The 18451-nt window shown below is 44.8% G+C and overlaps 2 protein-coding genes across 2 annotated transcripts in view; one reads left to right on the top strand and one right to left on the bottom strand.

The window, feature by feature from the left end:
• Nucleotides 1–1252: 1252 nt before the first annotated feature.
• Nucleotides 1253–12275, bottom strand: ddx1 (DEAD (Asp-Glu-Ala-Asp) box helicase 1). Its single transcript, XM_061241992.1, has 26 exons — nucleotides 12199–12275; nucleotides 11868–11919; nucleotides 11552–11615; nucleotides 11419–11448; nucleotides 10936–11032; nucleotides 10782–10829; nucleotides 10417–10500; nucleotides 9739–9822; nucleotides 9567–9643; nucleotides 9227–9299; nucleotides 9061–9137; nucleotides 8855–8969; nucleotides 8374–8512; nucleotides 8183–8243; nucleotides 7851–7949; nucleotides 7647–7736; nucleotides 7110–7298; nucleotides 6465–6516; nucleotides 6170–6316; nucleotides 5337–5428; nucleotides 4895–4967; nucleotides 4323–4395; nucleotides 4035–4077; nucleotides 3583–3678; nucleotides 2694–2814; nucleotides 1253–1582 (listed from the first exon to the last, which is right to left on the bottom strand). The coding sequence occupies exons 1-26, from the start codon at nucleotides 12212–12214 to the stop codon at nucleotides 1452–1454; spliced, it is 2223 nt and encodes a 740-aa protein (XP_061097976.1). The 5' UTR covers nucleotides 12215–12275; the 3' UTR covers nucleotides 1253–1451.
• A 285-nt stretch (nucleotides 12276–12560) lies between these two features.
• The window catches only part of nbas (NBAS subunit of NRZ tethering complex), a 194115-nt gene continuing 188224 nt past the window's right edge, over nucleotides 12561–18451 (top strand). Inside the window, exons 1-7 of the mRNA XM_061241597.1 lie at nucleotides 12561–12665; nucleotides 13221–13272; nucleotides 13574–13610; nucleotides 15593–15670; nucleotides 15965–16012; nucleotides 16515–16558; nucleotides 17720–17775. Coding sequence (XP_061097581.1) covers nucleotides 12573–12665; nucleotides 13221–13272; nucleotides 13574–13610; nucleotides 15593–15670; nucleotides 15965–16012; nucleotides 16515–16558; nucleotides 17720–17775 — 408 coding nt within the window. The 5' untranslated portion in view covers nucleotides 12561–12572. The remainder of the gene's footprint in view (nucleotides 12666–13220; nucleotides 13273–13573; nucleotides 13611–15592; nucleotides 15671–15964; nucleotides 16013–16514; nucleotides 16559–17719; nucleotides 17776–18451) is intronic.

Here is an 18451-nt window from a genome sequence, read left to right as displayed (position 1 = left end):
CAACCCTGTTCCTGGAGATCTACTGTCCTGTAGGTTTTCACCCAAACCCTAACAAAGCACATCTCATTAAAAAAAAAAAATTGTTATTGTTTTCGAGAGCCAGTGCACATTAATCAACATTTTTTTTGTTTCCACATCAATGTAAATAAGTTAGCAAATGAGCTAATTTTCATCTGTAGTCCCTAACCTGCCAGTCTTTGGACTGTCATTCAACAGTTAAGAGATCTCCTTGAACAGGACAGTAGATCTCCAAGAACATGGTTGGGCAGCCCTGCTCTAGCTGTTGAATAAGGTGCGTTTTGTTAGGGTTGGAGTGAAAACCTACAGGATGGTAGATCTCCAGGAACAGGGTTGGGCAGCCCTGCTCTAGCTGTTGAATAAGGTGTGTTTTGTTAGGGTTGGAGTGAAAACCCACAGGACAGTAGATCTCCAGGAACAGGGTTTGGTAGCCCTACTGTAGGTGGTAGTGGGGCGTTTATCAGGGTTGCAGTAACCAGATGGGTGTAGGTTTGAATCCCAGGTGAGGAGGCAATGCTGCATAGCTGGTTCGTTTGTGAGAGTTGCTCAGTCATTCTTCAGTAGCAGCTGAAAGAAGCTAAACTATGCAGGCTGCCTGTGGTAAGAGTGCCTGGAAGGCACATCATAATGTTGCTTGGTTACTGCAGTCATGTACACACACACACACACACACACACACACACACACACACACACACACACACACACACACGGCAGGGGGAATAAATCATCACTTGTAGGAATGTTTGCTGGATGTGCCAACACTTCCGGTGCTCTTTCTGAATAACTACTCTTCTTAAAGAGGGGTATTCATTTTTTGTTCCAGTCGAAAAAAAACCTAGGTTTCTTAAACTTACTGAAAAGGGCATCTGATAAAATATGCATTTTTGCCACCCAAAAGAATGCATATTTTATGCATATTTCACCATGTTGTGCACTTGCTGACGCTCAGTTTCCAGCGAAGAGCCAGCGGTACATTCCTGTGTTCCCAGTGACCCAGAACCCAGAGCGCTAGTGGAACGAGTTCAGAGCTCAGAAACACGGTCCAAATCCGCCATCTAGGGGCGGCTAAGGGAACTGCAGTTACGAGAGAACGGAGATAAACTTGCAGCGGCTTCTGTACTTAATTACTGTTGTACAGCCATTTTGACTTTGATGTTGTTGAAAGTGGCCTGACGTTGGACAAATGTAACCCAAGAAAACAGACCTGCACGTCAAATAGCTTTTTTTCCTTGCACTTTATTTCAAGCTCATTAACCGTGTGGAACATAAGCCACATTCAATTCAATTATTTGTTTGTTTTTACAGATGAAATCATATATTTTTTAATTGTTTCAAACTAAAAGTGTTTCAGCTAAGCTGCAAATAAACCAAATTCCTGTAGATTTCTGCTGTAAATACGCTGTAGTGCTTGTTTCATGGTGGTCCCGCCCTCTAGAAAGCCCTGAAGAGTTGATTGGGCAGGTAGCCCAGATGCAGGAAGGAGGTTTGGGCCTCTCTCTCCAGATTGGCCAGCTCCTGGACCGTGGGGGCCAGAACGTCCACGTGCCCCTTGTACATCCCACCTGTGACAGGTAGAGAAGAGAAGAGCGCACGTCAGTCCCACAGGGGCCCAGAACAGGGGTGTCCCACAGCCAGGGGGACTACATGCTGAAACAATACACTGTACGTATGCATTCATAATGCTGTATGTCACTTTGGGTAAAAGCGCTTAAATCAGAAGGATAGCTGGTTATCTGGTGTCCAATCTTATTCGAAAAGGGCCGGTGTGGATGCAGCTTTTGTTTAAGCCCTGGCTCCTGTATCATGAAGCAGTATTATTCATTATTGGCATTTGGCAGACGCTCTTATCCAGAGCGACGTACAGTTGATTAGACTAAGCAGGAGACAATCCTCCCCTGGAGCAATGCGGGGTTAAGGGCCTTGCTCAAGGGCCCAACGGCTGTGTGGATCTTATTGCGGCTACACCGGGATTAGAACCACCGACCCTGTGTGTCCCAGTCCTTTACCTTAACCACTTCGCTACAGGCCGCCGTTATTCATTTTAGCTGACACTTTTATCCAAAGCGTCTTACAGTTGATTAGACTAAGCAGGGGACAATCCCCCTGGAGCAATGTGGGCTCAGGGACCTAACAGCTGCACTGATCTTATTGTGGCTCCGCTGGTGCTTAAACGACCAACCACCAGGCTGCCCACAAATGTTCCAATACAATCAAGGGGCGGCCTGTAGCATAGTGGTTAAGGTAAATGACTGGGACCCGCAAGGTCGGCGGTTCGATTGCGGTTGTAGCCACAATAAGATCCGCACAGCCGTTGGGTCCTCGAGCAAGGCCCTTAACCCTGCATTGCTCCAGGGGAGGATTGTCTCCTGCTTAGTCTAATTAACTGTAAGTCGCTTTAGATAAAAGCGTCAGCCAAATGACATGTAATCTACTTTAACTCTGGACTCTAAATCATGTGAACAGTGTAATGAGGAACACTTCTGATCAGACTCAAGGCAGTGGACAGGAAAGCAGCCAATCGGTGTGCTGCCACAGCTTATGTAAATGCTGAGTGACTTCAGGGGCACATCTCTATCGCTGGGGCGGGGCGGGGCGGGGCGGGGCGGGGCGGGGCGGGGCGGGGCGGGGCGGGGCGGGGCGGGGCGGGGCGGGGGGGGGGGGGCACAAACAGACCTCCAGTGGCCCTCCTCTGGCCGTAGGTCACCTTCCCGTCGAACTCGTCCAGGGGCACCTTGATGTCCGGCTCACACTGCGTGATGGTGCACTTCAGGTGCTCCTCGATATCGGACAGGAGCTGAGGGGGAAGGAGAGGGGGGGGAGGAGACCCTCATCAAAACCTGCACGCCGCTACACTGTGTACTTTTTTTTTAAAGATATTTTTTAGGCCTTTTTCAGCTTTATTGGACAGTATATAGTATAGAGAGACAGGAAGAATGGGAGCGAGAGAGAGGGGAAGACATGCGACAAAATGTCGGACGGTCGGATTCGAACCGCCGACGTCGCGGCTCGCAACGAGCATGCGGTCAGTGCTCTACAGGCTGCGCCACCGAGACACCCTACGCTGTGTACTTTACAGGGCTCGGGTAACAGGGCCCACAGCGGTATAGGAGCGGTTTACCAGGGCTGTGGTTTACAGAGACCCCTGAGGCTGAGGGACTCTGAGTCTTTGATCATTATTGGACCTGACTGCTGCGGTGTAGCTGGCTGGGATAAAAATAATCAATGCAAAAGCACTGTCGGTAAAAATACAACTATTTACACAGCATTCAGTGCTCAGTGTGGAGTCCACTTTGATACAATACATTCTGTGCCCACTGGAGATTTGCAGTCTCTTTAAATGGTAGGAAATAAACTCGGTTAGATTTAACACTGAATTTAACACACATCTCGAGTCTAGTCTGACGGTTTGTAGTCAGACGTCAGATGGATGAGCTCTTGGTGGCTCTTCCGGGTTATTTGTGAAGCACAGAAGCACGGGGCAGAAGACCTACAGTAAAGAAGGGCTGTGCTTTGGGGTGAGTGGTACTGATGCGGTCTCCATGGCGACAGCCACAGGCCTCACCTCCTTCTCGTTGTACCAGATGGTGCATCCTCCATCCTCCTTCAGCCAGGTCTTAGTGCAGCCCTTCCCCCTGCTGGCACACACGTGGTACCACACCTGCACACACACACACACACACACACACACACACAAGGTCATGACCTCACACTCTCACCAGGGTCAATCTCAATTGCTAGTTACCGCTAAAGTGGCACACTAAAAGAACACCTTCCCTGTGTCATAAAAGTGAAGGTCAAAAAAAGCCCGCCATGTATCTTCAAAGATTTCAACCAGTGGAACAGTTAACTAATCCTTCAGACCACCCCACCCTCCGTATGTGACTGATGTTGGATTTTTAGCCATCCAGACATTAAAATGCTCACGTGCCAAACAAACCCATACTGAACATTCAGGCTGGTTACTAATACAATCACAACCGCAAAGCAGTACACCGGGCTGAGACTGAGTTTTACCTTCTCCTTCTCCATAGCCACCATCGATATGGCCAAACCCATCCTGGAAGATTCAAATTACACTCAGTTAGAACTGACAACGGTTCTTTTTAACCTGTATTTAACCAGCAAGTCTGGATCTAAAATGATTCAACAATCATTTTATAAAAAAAATTAACACAATCAAAATTGAATTAAATTCAACTGCATTATACATACTTGCTGTAACGGGTATAAAGGTTGAGAAAAGTACCATGGAGATTAAACATTCATTGCGATGATTTAGATTATGATGTACTAATGGCGTACCGTTCAGCTCTCCCGACTCTCCCGATACGGTGGACGTAGTTCTGCTTCTCGTCCGGCAGAGTGACGTTGATGACTGAAAACCAGCGCAATCTGTCATAAGAGTTTGTCCACTTTCTACGAAAGGTACACTTTCTCCTTTGTCAACAAGTCTCTCTCTCAAGATTTTAATGTGTTTATTCCAAATCTGTAAAAACTGTATTCATCAATTCTGACTTGCTGTGCTTTAGTTTACTTTAGGCCTATTAGTATGAGCAGGTGTTCCAAGACGCTCAAAACATCTCAGTTCATACACTGGTGGGCCATGCAAAGATGTTTTTCCACAATAAACTTCAAACTTCAAACCTGCTGATGGTATGCCCTTTTTGTAGTAGCATTTAGCATTTCAGCATTTACACGATCCTAAATTAGCCTTCAGAGAAGAGGCGCAAGTGTGCAACGGAGGCCTGTATCACAAAGCTGGATTAGCGAGTTACCTGCATAACTGCACCCAATTATCCAGCCAGCTCAGTCATCCTGCTTCCTGATACAGGCCATTGTTTGACCTGGCAGGAAATGGGCGTGGTTATTCTTACCGTACGGAACGCCGCGGATGTCAATCCCTCTGGCAGCCACATCGGTACAGATCAGAAACTTCACCTCCTGTTTCTGTAACGAGCATCGAAAAGACACCGTCGCGTCAAATGGCGGATTGCCAGCTGTAAACGGTCAACGGTCTGCATTTATATAGCGCCTTTATCCAAAGCGCTGTACAATTCATGCTTCTCATTCACCCATTCATACACGCACTCACACACTCACACCTCAACTCAGCGATTGGCTCCCATGCAAGGCGCCGACCAGCTCGTCAGGAGCATTTGGGGGTTAGGTGTCTTGCTCAGGGACACTTCGACAGACCCAGGGCGGGATCGACTGCCAGACGCCTGCTCTTACCGCCTGAGCCGATGTCGCCCCAGTTGTGTGAGTGGTCAGTAAATGAGTCGGTGTCTGTACGTGTGACGTAGCATTAGCGCTAACCTTGAACCGCTCCAGGTTGTACTTCCTCTCATTGGGTTTCCTGTCACCGTGGAGACAGACGCAAGAGTACTGGTGTCCCTTTCTGTCAGGTCCTGAAATATTATTAATATTAATCAGGAGCAATCACAATAATGCACTGCATTTATAAAGCGCCTTTAATCCCCGGTTCTCAAAGCGCTTTAGAAGAAAGTAAGGAAACTCACCTCAACCATTCATTCATAAACTTGCAGCTCAGTTGTGTGAAACTACAATCGGGCACATATGTTGTGTATAACATGAATACATTCAGATACCTTCAGTTACATCATTAAATGTACAATATTTGATTTGCAAAATACCCAAAACTATTCGGTCACACCCATTACATTACATTATTGGCATTTGGCAGACGCTCTTATCCAGGGCGACGTACAGTTGATTAGACTAAGCAGGAGACAATCCTCCCCTGGAGAAATGCAGGGTTAAGGGCCTTGCTCAAGGGCCCAACGGCTGTGCGGGTCTCATTGTGGCTACACCGGAATTAGAACCACCGACCTTGCGTGTCCCGGTCATTTACCTTAACCACTACGCTACAGGCCGCCCTTGTTTTCATGAACTGTACGTGTAATTTGGTTGAAGCGATCTTTACAGAAGTTAGCTTTGGGTCACACCCCTAATTGCCATGAATTGTACTTGTAGTTTGGTCGAAGCGATTTTTTACAAAAGTTAGCTTCGGGTCACACCCCTTATTGCCATGATCTGTATGCGCGGTATGGTTGAAGCGATCTTTACAGAAGTTAGCTTTGGGACACGCTGTTCCAGATAGGACATGAATAAGAGCCCCCTGTCCTCACCTCCTCCTTGCTTGATGAAGTGCTGCTCCAGGTTGTCGCAGTCTATTTTAGTTCTGCAGAAGATAATGGCCTGATCCATCTTGTGTTCTTTGATGGCTCTCACCACGTATTCCCCCTTCAGGATCTTAATGGCCTCGGACCACATCTCTGGAAACACCGACCGTTATCCATTATTTTTCCGTCTCCGCGACACCTCGCGTGAAATAGTTTTCCGCCCATACAATGAGAGGAAGGAATTAAACATAGGCGGAGAAACTTTATTTAACCGCGGCCGGTGCGTTTAATGTACACAAACCTGGTGTGCTGCCACCTGGCCTGGTATTGTCTTTAAGGTGCACTTCGTCCGTCTGGAAAACAGGAAATCAACATCAAATCTGGCTTCTCTTCAAGATGACCCCGACACTATTCTCATACCCCAGCGCAGGAAACGGATAACGGGAGCGCTAGGGAAACGACGCTCGAAAGGAATACGACTGTCCATCATTACAGGGAAAAGCTACGCGACTTCAAAGACGGCGCGTTTCCGTCCGTTAAACCTGCGCAGTACACATATGGCAACGTTTGCCTGAATGCCACATCAAGTCACCGGGTTCAACTGGCGTTTGACCCGTTCACACCACACTATGGTCATGGGTACTGGGTCCTCACCATTCACACAAGACCTGGCCTCGCAAGTTTACTTCTGTACAAGAGTCATGAAATACCTGCCGTCATGAAATAAATGGTAAATAGACTGCATTCATATAGCGCTTTTATCCAAAGTGCTTTACAATTTATGTCTCTCACTCAACCACACACACACACGGCAAATGTGAAAGGCTACCATGTAAGGCACCACTCAGCTCGTATGGAGAAATTGTCTGGAGACACTTTGATACACCCAAGCCGGAGGAATTGAACGGGCAGCTCTACTTCCCGAGCGAACGTCGTCCCCAAATACCTGGATGGCGTTCTTCCCGAGGCGCTCCCAGAGCCGGTCGATTTTGGGGTTCACGGGCACCACCACGTGATGGACCGTCTCCGGGACGGAGTCCTCCCCCTTCAGGTCCACCCAGGTGGGGAAGTGCATGATCTTCTCCGACAGCTTCTTCACATCGAAGGAGTGCAGCGTCGCCGAGCACACGATCACCTGGCAACCAACGACCAATCACGGAACTGAGAAGGTGAGGAGCTACTGTGTGTGTGTGTGTGTGTGTGTGTGTGTGTGTGCGCACATCAGACCTGGGTCAAATACATAAACCTGTCTGGTGCATTGCAAACTATGAAATAATCTGTAAAAGTGCAAACCTCAAAACGTCAACTTCTGGTCTCCTTGGTTGACTTAATTGCACCAGGCAAGATCAATCGAACACAGAAAAGTATTGGAATCCAAAACAATTACGTATTTGACCCAGGACTGATAGGTATGGGTGTTGGGGTTAAATTGTAATGATTTAAGATCATTTTATGAAGCAGATTGAAGGAGGAGGGTTGTCACCTGTAATCTCTTCCCGTCAGATGTGATCTGGGGAATCTGGTTGTAGATTCTCATGATGAAATCAGTATACCCTGCTGAAAGCAGCCCATCCTACCACAAGGGGGAAAAAAACCATTAAATTTTACCTTTCGCCTCTCGTCCAGAGAGATTACCCGCCCAGTATAGAGTACAGTAAGGGAGAAACCGATCAGCCATTTTACGTACACATTCATCCAGGACCAGGAACCGCACTTGCGACAGGCTGAGCTTTCCGGTCGATATGAGGTCATCCAATCGACCTGGCGTTCCCACAACGATGTCGACCTGACAGGGGGGTGAGAACTTGACTATTACAACAGGCAGGACTTTGGACTTACACTGTGGAAGGATATCCTGACCAGTCTGTTCTGATGTATTCGTGTATAATGTTTAGTGAAATAATACATCATATAATAGTGTAAATCGTTTAACCAGGATAAAATAGGCAAGCCCGATGTGATAAAACAGAGTGCAGAAGAAACAGGAATGATTCAGAGAGGTGAATGTCTGTGACGTACCCCTTGTTCCAGCACAGAGAGCTGTTCCTTGGCAGCCACCCCTCCCATGATTAATAGGTCCCTAAAAAGACAGTTTGATCATAACGTGCCTTGTTCGCATCCACCGCCAGAAAGGCGGGCGATATATCACCGTCGTAAAGTTAGCGGATTTAATGTGAATTGTTCTTGCGCGTTTCCAGGGGTTGTCTCACCGCAGCTGAGGATTCTCCACGTATTTCTTGAACTGGTTCACGTTGTTCAGCGTCTGTTCTGCAAGCTCCTTGGAGGGTTCGACAATGAGGGCCTTCGGCGCGTTGGCCATGTTCTTCACCTGACTCACCTGGGCGGTTCCTACGGTAACACGACAGTGACGCAACAACCAAGTGTACATATTGAAAACCATATAACCCATGTAACCCTTATGTGGGATAAAACAATTATTTAAGTGCAACACCCGCAAAATCCCAGAGGTGCCATATGCCACTCTCGACCGTATACCTTTTCAACCAATCAAAAATACTGCTATACTATGGTTTTGAGGCCCTATTAAAACCCTGTAAAATTCTCAACTTTCTTAATTTTCTCAACCAAAGCCAAAACCCCTTGGTATTTCAGTGGAGCCACTTCATATTGGGCTTGGGTTGAAAGGGTTAATGAACTCCATTTTATGAATGAAACGAATGTGTAGGTCACCTGATTGACTCGACTTCACGCAGTATTTCTCTGAAGCTTGGCAAAGAGGCGTGAAGCCTTCCGGGGGAGTAGATTTGAAGTCTTCTTCACCAAAATTGAACTTCAGCTCCGCATTCTGGAACAATATGGAGTGGAGTTACAAACAGATGAGATCATAAATATCTCGTGCAAATGGTTCCGGGTGTTTTTGGTTTTAATTTTTTCACCTTCAAGACACAAGCAGCAAAGAACGGCTCGTTTTTTAACTGCTGAGGGGTCTCAAAGGCCAAACCCAAATCCTTCCCTAAAGAAGAGAACACAATTATGAGGTTTGCACGCATCGCACACACAGATTTGACTCGGATTTTATTGACGTTAAAACGTTGCACATACCATTTTTGCAAAATGACAAATGACCTTTGTCCAAGTCCAGGCAGCATCCTATGGTGTCGTGCATGGTAAATTCCTGCGGGAAACAAAAATTATTCACTATCTTCCCCACACAAACCATTAAATATTTAAAGAATATACATATTCGTTTTAATCCATTGAAGAGGTCTTATGGAATGTTTTTTCTTTTTTCTTAATTCTAAGACAGTGTTAAAATTAAGTCCATAAAATGGAGTTGCTTTCAGTTACCAGTAGTGATTGTCGCATCAGTATTACAATGTTCAGTTAAGAACGTTTTAATAACATATTTACTATCTTACACCTTGAAGGGTTAACCAGTTACCTCTCCATAACTGTCAAACTGTTTGTTGTGAGACTTCTTCCCCGTTCCTCCAAATCCAAATCCATACTTATCTGTGCCTGATGACATTCAAGAACAAAAAATTAGGAATGCATTTCCAGACCGATAAGAGACAGGAATATGATTCCACAGCGTGGCTCTGTGAGGAACTTGCCTAAATCCAAGGCTGCTTTGGCGGTGGACCATCCCACTCGACACAGACCTTGGTCGTGGCAAGACACTTCATAATAATACTTCCCTGGAGAGAGAAACAGAAGAGGGAGCCAAAACTCAACATTGTAATTATGGCTTAAAACATGAAGGTGGGTTTTCAGTGTATGTGATCCAACTCCATCGCCATGACTGGAATAGCATGCTTTGGATCCGATAGCGGACCGTGGCCTATCCCTGTGCTAGAATGGTGCCTTAACAGGATGAGCCACCTAGTAGCTCCTTTTGCCCCTATTAAACACATTAATAGGCTAGTAGGCCCAAAACTACAACACTGAGTTTGACTGTTATATTATGTATTTTAACCTGTTCTGGAGAAAACAGGGTAACACTTTACTTGAACCCCTTGCCATAAGGCTGACATAACATGGTCATAAACTCATACTTTTATCTGTAAATTTCATGACAGTAACATCTGTTATATCATTTACCAACAAAAGTATGACCCTTTTATATCATTTGACATAACCTGACATCATCGGTTATGCCATCATGTGACACCTGTTATGTCGTGTATGACAGTGTTAAGTTAGCCGTATAGCGAGGGGTTGAATTAAAGTGTTACCAAAAACAACTGCAAATGGCAGCAAAACTGCAGCCATGACTGCTATAGACTGCCCACCTTTGGTTACGCCTTTTGTGGAGCGACACCCGTGCCACTCCTTAAACTCTCTGCTTTGGCAACACATCCCGTCCGCACCAATCGCTGTGGAAGGAGCAACCACCAAACAAGAGATGAGCCATAGCACAGGACCGAAATGAACACTCTACTAAAACAAGCTATGGTTAGACAGTTTTATGGTTATACAAGAAGTTTGAAGCCTATTACAACAAAGGTATCCTGCAAGCCCTCAATCTAAATAAAAAAACAAAACAGTATGCGGTTGTGGTTTCAGCATTTTTCTTTTCTTATGGAAATAAATAGCCATTTAAGAAAAGTCTAGCTACTCTATGAACATGATGAAGTAAAGCATTTTATGTACATACCAAAAGCTGTGCTTCTGTCGTAAGGGTTCATCTGCCATTTGTTCATTACTAAAAGGAAATAAATAAAATAAATAACCCACAGTTAATCTGGCAGAGGACGCAAAAGGTTTTTTATTTTTATTTATTTATTTATTTTTTAAACACAGTACTGCACCTGCACCACCGGTCTTAACCGATGCTCTCCCCCTCTTCCCCTCCTGCTGGTCCTTCAGTGTTTCATACACAATCTGAATGACCGGAATGCTGAAGGCCTTTAAAGAAACAGTGCAGCAAATACATATTACGGTTTGACACTATAACATGACTGTATTGCAGTTGTTGGACTGGACACAGGACCAGGGGAGTGCAGGTTCAAACCACAAAACAGATATTTAGTATACTTTACATGGCCTTGGCTTTCCACCAAACTTTTTTGGAAAATAAAAATCGAGTTATGCCTGTAATTGTGGAACTCAGACTCTTAGAAAGAGTTATGTAATAGCCATGATTGATTTAAATTGATTTCCATGTGCAAATGGCAGTTGTGTTTTAGTGCGACTTGTTTTATGTTGAATATGGCAGTTGAAAGTGCAGCTCGTAACTGTGATTAAATATTTATTCAGAGAAATACAGAAAAAAAAATAAAGCTTTGCTTTACCCCAGTCTTCCCACTACCGGTCTCTGCAGCCTGTGTCAAAAACAAGTCAGACATTCACGTCAGAAAATCTGACAAAGAATGATATTAAAAAATAAAAAATAAGAAATAGTTTATCGATTTAAAAAAAACTGACCATGAGCACATCCCCTCCTCCAAGAATTAAAGGAATGGACTCAGCCTGAATGTCTGTTGGAAGTCTGCAAAACAACGGTAATGAAATCAGCTGAATTCATATTTCAGTTAACATATCTTCCATCACTATCTTGCCTCTATTGGACAAGTTATTCGCACATATTGTAGGTTTAGCAACAGGCGATCAAGATCATTACTACCAATCCACACAGCTACGGTTTATAATTATAAACAGTAATTAATTAGGCAGTGGGCCCCTGTCACTGCAAATGTGCACCGAATTCTCTCGTGCTAGCATTAGGCGCTGTACTACTCACAGCCAGTCCATTTCCTCCACCGCCTGAGCAATCTCAGGCATCACACCCATTTCTGGGGAAAGAAGAACAGATTAGAAAGTCCAACAGATACAATGCAACGTTCCAAGGAGTTAACTAAGTCAGCAAAATACATTTGTAGTTACTTAGTGGGTAACTGTCATTGCCTAAAAACACCACTACGTCACCAAACTAAAAAGGATGATCACTATGATCCGCAACGTTAGCTAGCTAGTAAGTATTTTAAGAGTATTTATTATGAGGCAATGTGCAGTAGCTATACGCCGATAATTCAATCCCATATATGAGTTAATTTCAATTTGTTATAACTTACCAGAAAAGGCTGCCATGTCTGCACCCTGGGAAAATTCTTCCACCGACGAAGAAATATGCCGGATGTAACGTGTACTGATTTCTTTGACAGAGTGCGACACTTTATTAGGATCGGAGTGAGTGCAAATTCTAGCAGTGTTCAGTTCCGTCTCTTTCGTTAAAACAAAAACAAAAAAAATCAGTAAAGGAAGGAGTTATTATTATTTTGGTGTTTAACAAAGGGTTTCTATTTGGATTCTGATTTAATTTCATTGCAGGCTTCATTAATTCATTTGCTGAACTCCTGGGAGAAAACGATTGCGACAGAAGCGGTCACATTTTGTGCCTTATAGGAGACCGTACATCAGTGCGCTGAGTGTGGTGTTCACCGTAAACATGGCTGGAGATATCATTTCAGAAGGCGAGGAAGAGAATATTTTGTACGATTTATTAATAAATACTGAGTGGCCACCGGAGACCGACACTCAGGTTTGTGAAAAGTCCGAGGTTATGACAATGCATTTATATTTTGTTTGATTTGGCGTGTGACGGTGCAAGTTAATTCATATCTGGAGAGCTGTGTGAAGACAGCTCCTGTCAGTTAGCCACGTAGCCAATTAACGATGAATGCCAGTTGGCATTGCAGTGACATAAACTAGAGAATTAATGTATAATATACAGTCAGTACTTTGTATTGGCTTGTATTGCTGATCGCTAGCTATCAGTAAGAACAGTGGATCAATTGGCTACCTAAATATTCTAAATCTTACAGCACATGCCATTAACATGTACACGTAACTGTTACTAGCTACTAGTTAGATAACAATTTTTTATTTGTTTTGATTGTTTCGTCTTTTTAGATAGCGGACGGAGAAAAGTAAAATAAACATTGCATGTTTAAATAAAAGACCCTCATTGTCTAGCTCTGCAGTACTTGCATGTAGTTCATTAGTTAGCTCCATGTATTTCAGCTCGCAGGCATTAAGCTAAGTTTGTTCCCAAAAAGGTGAGGAAAATAAATAGTTTCTTTCTTTTCTTTTACAGTTAAGAGGAAACAAGAAACGGAGTTCATCTGTGATCGCAAAGGCAGTGACTGGTAAGAGTATAATAATGCTTAATAATGCTAAGAGTAGTTCCAGATTTGTTTACCAACATTTAATGTCAACATGGCATGAATAGTTGAGACTCAGTGACCAGATGTGCAGTGTATTATGCAGAATGTTTTCACACATAAGGGGACAGTATATGTAATTTAGTTACTGTATATCGTTTAATCGTTGGCTGTAACCTGCCTACAAGAACTGTTATTACTCTCTCAATTGAGAAAACCACACCGACTTAACATGCAGATTCATAAAAACGCATGAAATAACGTGTGGATTTTGTTTTGTTTTTAGGCCCGTTTAGATTCATTCTACATTATCTCTGGTACAGGTAAGTATGTTACCTCTGACCTTTCAACCAGCTCAATATCCACCATATCTGACATTGCTGTGTCTGTATCTTACTACCCTACAGCGATTGGTTCGAATTTCAATGCTCTGGTACTGGAAATGGTAGTGATGGAATCTATATGCATATCCATCAATAAATAAAAAAATTTGTAAAGCACAATAACATTATTGCTTTGCTTTATTAGCTCCCTGTTGTTTTCACATTTCAGCCCATTTAGAATGCCCAGTTGAATTTGGTTGCTTGTCCCATCTGTTCGGTATTCACCAGTAATTTTGTTCAGGGCAGATTGCAATGGGTGTCCTCCAAAGAGCATGTAGCCAACTGCTGTTAGTTTCTTCTTTTCAAGCTAAAGTCCACTAGCATATCTGGGCATCTTCTGTGCTGACAGACCACTCATCTCAGTGGGGAAATCCCTGCTGACTGACCACGAGATTAGATTCTGGAATACATGGGGCATTCTATATTCTCACACACACACCAAGAACCAACTTTGAAAGGGGGAAACGGGAAAACCTTAGCCCAGTAGGTGGAGCACCTCCACTACACCACCTGTATAATTTGCGGTTGTGATTTTTAAGCGTTTTACAGTGACATTTAACTGGAGACATTCGACATTATTTCACATACCATCAAAAAGTCCTAGAAATATTATTATTGGCACCCGTCCACCCTGCCACCAGTGCTTACAGCTAGAAATCTGAGAGTCCAAAGACATGCCATCACGGTCACAGAAGTACTATATTCTAAATATAGGACTTGCCCGTGCAGTAGTGTTCAAAGCTACACTGCTGTACAGTGCTTTTTATGCTCTATTAATATACTACAGTAGCTGGATTAAAACACATCTGCTTGATTCAAGCTGCGCCATTTCCTATTGTATTTCAAAGAACTTGATCGCTATGCTATTCATATCACAACTTTGGAGTAGCCACTTCGCTATGCGCAATCGCATGACAACAGGGTTTTCGTCTCGTTGGGTTTGAGTCAGTTTACGCAGCATTTCGCAGATGAAGGGCGTCGCGGCTAATCGAGCGCGGAGGGTAATGGCTTCTCCGCCAGATAACGGCTGGTGTGTGGTGTCTCTGCCCTTTTTTACCGGCCTGCACGGGCAGTGACGGTGCAAAGCGCTTCTGTTAACTGCCGGCCCCGCCACCGTCGCTGCTGCGATTCAAGCATGTCTTTTTTTGTCCTCATAAATCAAACTGAGGCATTTTAAGTGGCTACATTCTGTCATTTTCAATCGAAAAGTAACGCACTGTGACCATGGAAAAGTGTACCCGCCAGGTATTTTGACAAAACACTTGCTAAGACCAAACACTTTGTATGCATTAGCTGAAGTCAACTGTCGCTTAGTCACATACATCTACTGGATTGTTCCTGACTAGATGCTTCCTGTCTCTCAATTCTCTTAGTATACTGTGACACATGAACAATGGCTTGTTTATACAAATTATGAACGGATTTCTGAAATTACTTTGTTAATTTGGCACTGTTATTAACAAGGTGGTATTTTAAAATGTAGGCTATTGGCTAAAAACACTAAATGAGAAAGAACTATAGTGCAGGTTGTAGTTCTGCATCAGATGGACTGCATCACTGTGGTCCATAATGCAGTGTGCATCCTTTCAAGATGTAAGTTGTTGCATTGTACATTAACTGACACCCAGATAGTAGAATCTGCAAAATGGTATGAATGGAAGCCTCCTTTGAATGTCATTTTTTTTTGTACTCAGAACACATTTTGTGTCCAGCTATTGATTAAGTGTAATATTTTTAGTTGTGTTGCCGATTGAAAACCTCAGCAACACGCATTGTTTGTACAGAAAATCAGTGCTTGTCCTTTGAGTAATGAGGGGGTCTGGCACTTGAGCCCTCTCAGAGCTCCGAGGACATGGTAATTATTTTACCTTGTATTGGCGTTTTTTGGTCCTAATGGATAAATATTTGATCTTGTACCGCAGTCCGTCGAGCTCCTCGCTGCCTCCGGGACTTGTTCGACTCGTCAGTAAACAAATTAACTGGCAGCTGGTGCTGGCGAGGTAATCTCAATTAACTTTCTTTCTTCATCCCCCTCTCCCTCCGTCCTTCTCTCTCTCTCCCACCCTCCACCCCTCCTCTTATATAGGCCCGCTCCGGGCTCATTTCGGCCAAGTCACTCATCTAATTACGCGCTTTAAACCTGACGAGGCGTTTGAATCCAGCTCGGTATTGATTCACAACCCGTAATAAAGTCTTGAGAATCAGCGCTTGTTTAGCATGCCGAATTGATGTTGACGTCTGTTTACTTTGGGAGTTTGTATTATTTCATTGTTTGTCTTTTTTTTTTTTTTCAGTAATGGGAAATTATTGGCGGTCGTTCAGGATCAATGTGTGGAAATCAGGTGGGTGTTACTGAATCATTGTAACGATTTGCCTTGGCTGCATTTGAATTTACGACGAGCGGCTGTATTTCATAATGTACGGAAGCGTAAATATTAATTTGGGGAATGTTTATGGCGAGAGTGGAGATGCAGCACACCCACAATAACGGCGGAGCACGTTCTGTCCCGCCGGATTAGGGTGTCTTCTCCACTTGATCGCTGTTTGCTAGCAAATTGAACTGCCCGTTCTCCTTATTTCACTTTGGCAAGTGTCTCCTGTTGCTTAATTGCCCGGGCGGCTGTAAGAAAAACAAACGATGTGAGCGAAGGCGATATCAGTCCCCCGCAGACGCGCTCCGTAGCCCCCTGTCTGAAGAGGCGGGAGGTAAAACAGCGTGTTCTGTCGGCCGTCTGGCGCGGAGAAGTGGGCCATTGTGTGGAGCGGTGCAGATTAATCATACTTGTTGTTGGGGACAGATTTAGATTTTTGGCTTCGCTTAATCGGTCATTCATCCTGGTCCAGGTCTGCCCGAGATGACTTCGGCTCCCTCGTCGGAAAATGCCAAGGTAATGTTTCTTCTGCTGTTTAATGCCTGCTGTCCAGAACCCCCGGCCCTGTGAGTATTTAAGGAAATGAGCAAGAAAAAAAAAAAACTAAAAAGGGGATGAAGTTTTGTTAGTAAATTCTGTCAGCTTGACGGGCTGAGGATCAACTAACAACCACAACGAAAATAAACCCAAAAACTGAAACCTTAACATAGCTGTGTTTCCAAGCATGTTTAGAGTATAACCCCTGCCTTAAAACTGTGGCACAATACCCAACTCGGTCCTGGTGGGGCAGACTTGCACTGTATTTCCAGGGGAAGGCAAGTATAGGCAAATGTTGTGAGAAGGGACCTCTTCATTTTGTTGACTTTGAGTCAGTAGTTGCTGACTCAGTAGTTGGCTATGTTGCTGGTTCAGTTGTAGGCCTACTGCATATCACAGAAGTCAAACTTCAGTCCTGGAGGGCCATTGTGTTTTCTGGGTGTTCTTAGGTCCAGTGGTTGATTAATTCACTGATTGGATTGGATTGAATTAAAGGATCCACACATCTGTTTTGATTGAATTCATGGATCCACACGCCTGATTTAATTGGATTAAAGGATCCACTCACCTTGCACTCCTGGCTTTGATTGGCTGATGGTTGAGGGGAATCCGCAGGAACCTGCAGACACTGCAGGCCCATGGGAGTTTAGTTTGACACCCCTGGCTTATACGAAAGCCGATGGATATTCGCTTTAGTCTGGGTGTTTGTTGCCCTGGTTCTGGAGAGCCGCGGGATTGGCCTGTAGCGTAGTGGTTAAGGTAAAGGACTGGGACACGCATGGTTGGTGGTTCTAATCTCGGTGTAGCCACAATAAGATCCGCACAGCCGTTGGGCCCTTGAGCAAGGCCCTTAACCCTGCATTGTTCCAGGGGAGGATTGTCTCCTGCTTAGTCTCATCAACTGTATGTCGCTCTGGATAAGAGCGTCTGCCAAATGCCAATAATGTAATCTTCCGATTTCCGTTTCACCTGAAAATCAGCCAACCAGTTCAGACGTGATCCTCGGTGCAGTGAGACGACCGTGTAAACAACAGACTTAATCACAGATTTAATCAATGAATTAAGGGCTGAGAGACAGTGGAGGCCAGCAGGCCCGGGTTGCAGACCCCTGATCTGGGGACTTGTTCCTCCACGGTTCAGAAGACGTGGGGACCGCGCAAGTCTTCCGGCGTGGCCCCGGGGCCCGGCAGGGCGCGGTAACCCCCCCCCCCCCCACCCCCCCCCGGGGCCCTGCGGGGTGCAGTAACCCAGCTGTAGGGTGGCGATTAGCATGCACTTCAGCTCCTGCCTTTCCTTTGTAGCGTTTATTGATACATCATTAATTAGAAACCGACCGCAAAACAAGCCAAAGTTAATCAGGGTTCGCGCGCGTCGCGGTAATTAACGAAGGACTCCACTCCGCGCCAAAACTAATCGCTGCCGTAATTGAACGAGGCAGGCAATTGGACGTTGGAGTGCTGGGTTTGAACGCTATTTGCTTTCGGTTTTTTTACGAAAAAACAGGTGACGCCCGAAAGGGCCCCCCCCCCCCCCCCAGCGACCCCCCACCCTGACGCTGTTGCCTCGCTCGTTTTCATTTCCTGCCTCGCCGTCTCGAACGTACCGCGCATTAGATTTTTTTAGCTCCTGGCCCAAACGCACAATAAAATCAGCCATGCTCATATTTCATTTAATGGAAATCCGAGTAAATGGTCCTGGGTTTTAAAAGGGGAATCGTTATGAATTGCACAGCACCTTGTCTTTGGTGCATAATTCATGGAGTGTAGCGTAGATAAATGTATTTTCTGGACCTGTGGGTAGAGGGCTTGATTGGAAGAAGAATGGCACATAATTCAATTTAATTGTACCTAGAGCTTCTGGTGAGAGAGAGAG

The sequence above is a fragment of the Conger conger genome, chromosome 5 (assembly GCF_963514075.1).
Source record: "Conger conger chromosome 5, fConCon1.1, whole genome shotgun sequence".
Classification (NCBI taxonomy): Eukaryota; Metazoa; Chordata; class Actinopteri; order Anguilliformes; family Congridae; genus Conger; species Conger conger.
This window is presented reverse-complemented; position numbering and strand designations above follow the sequence as displayed.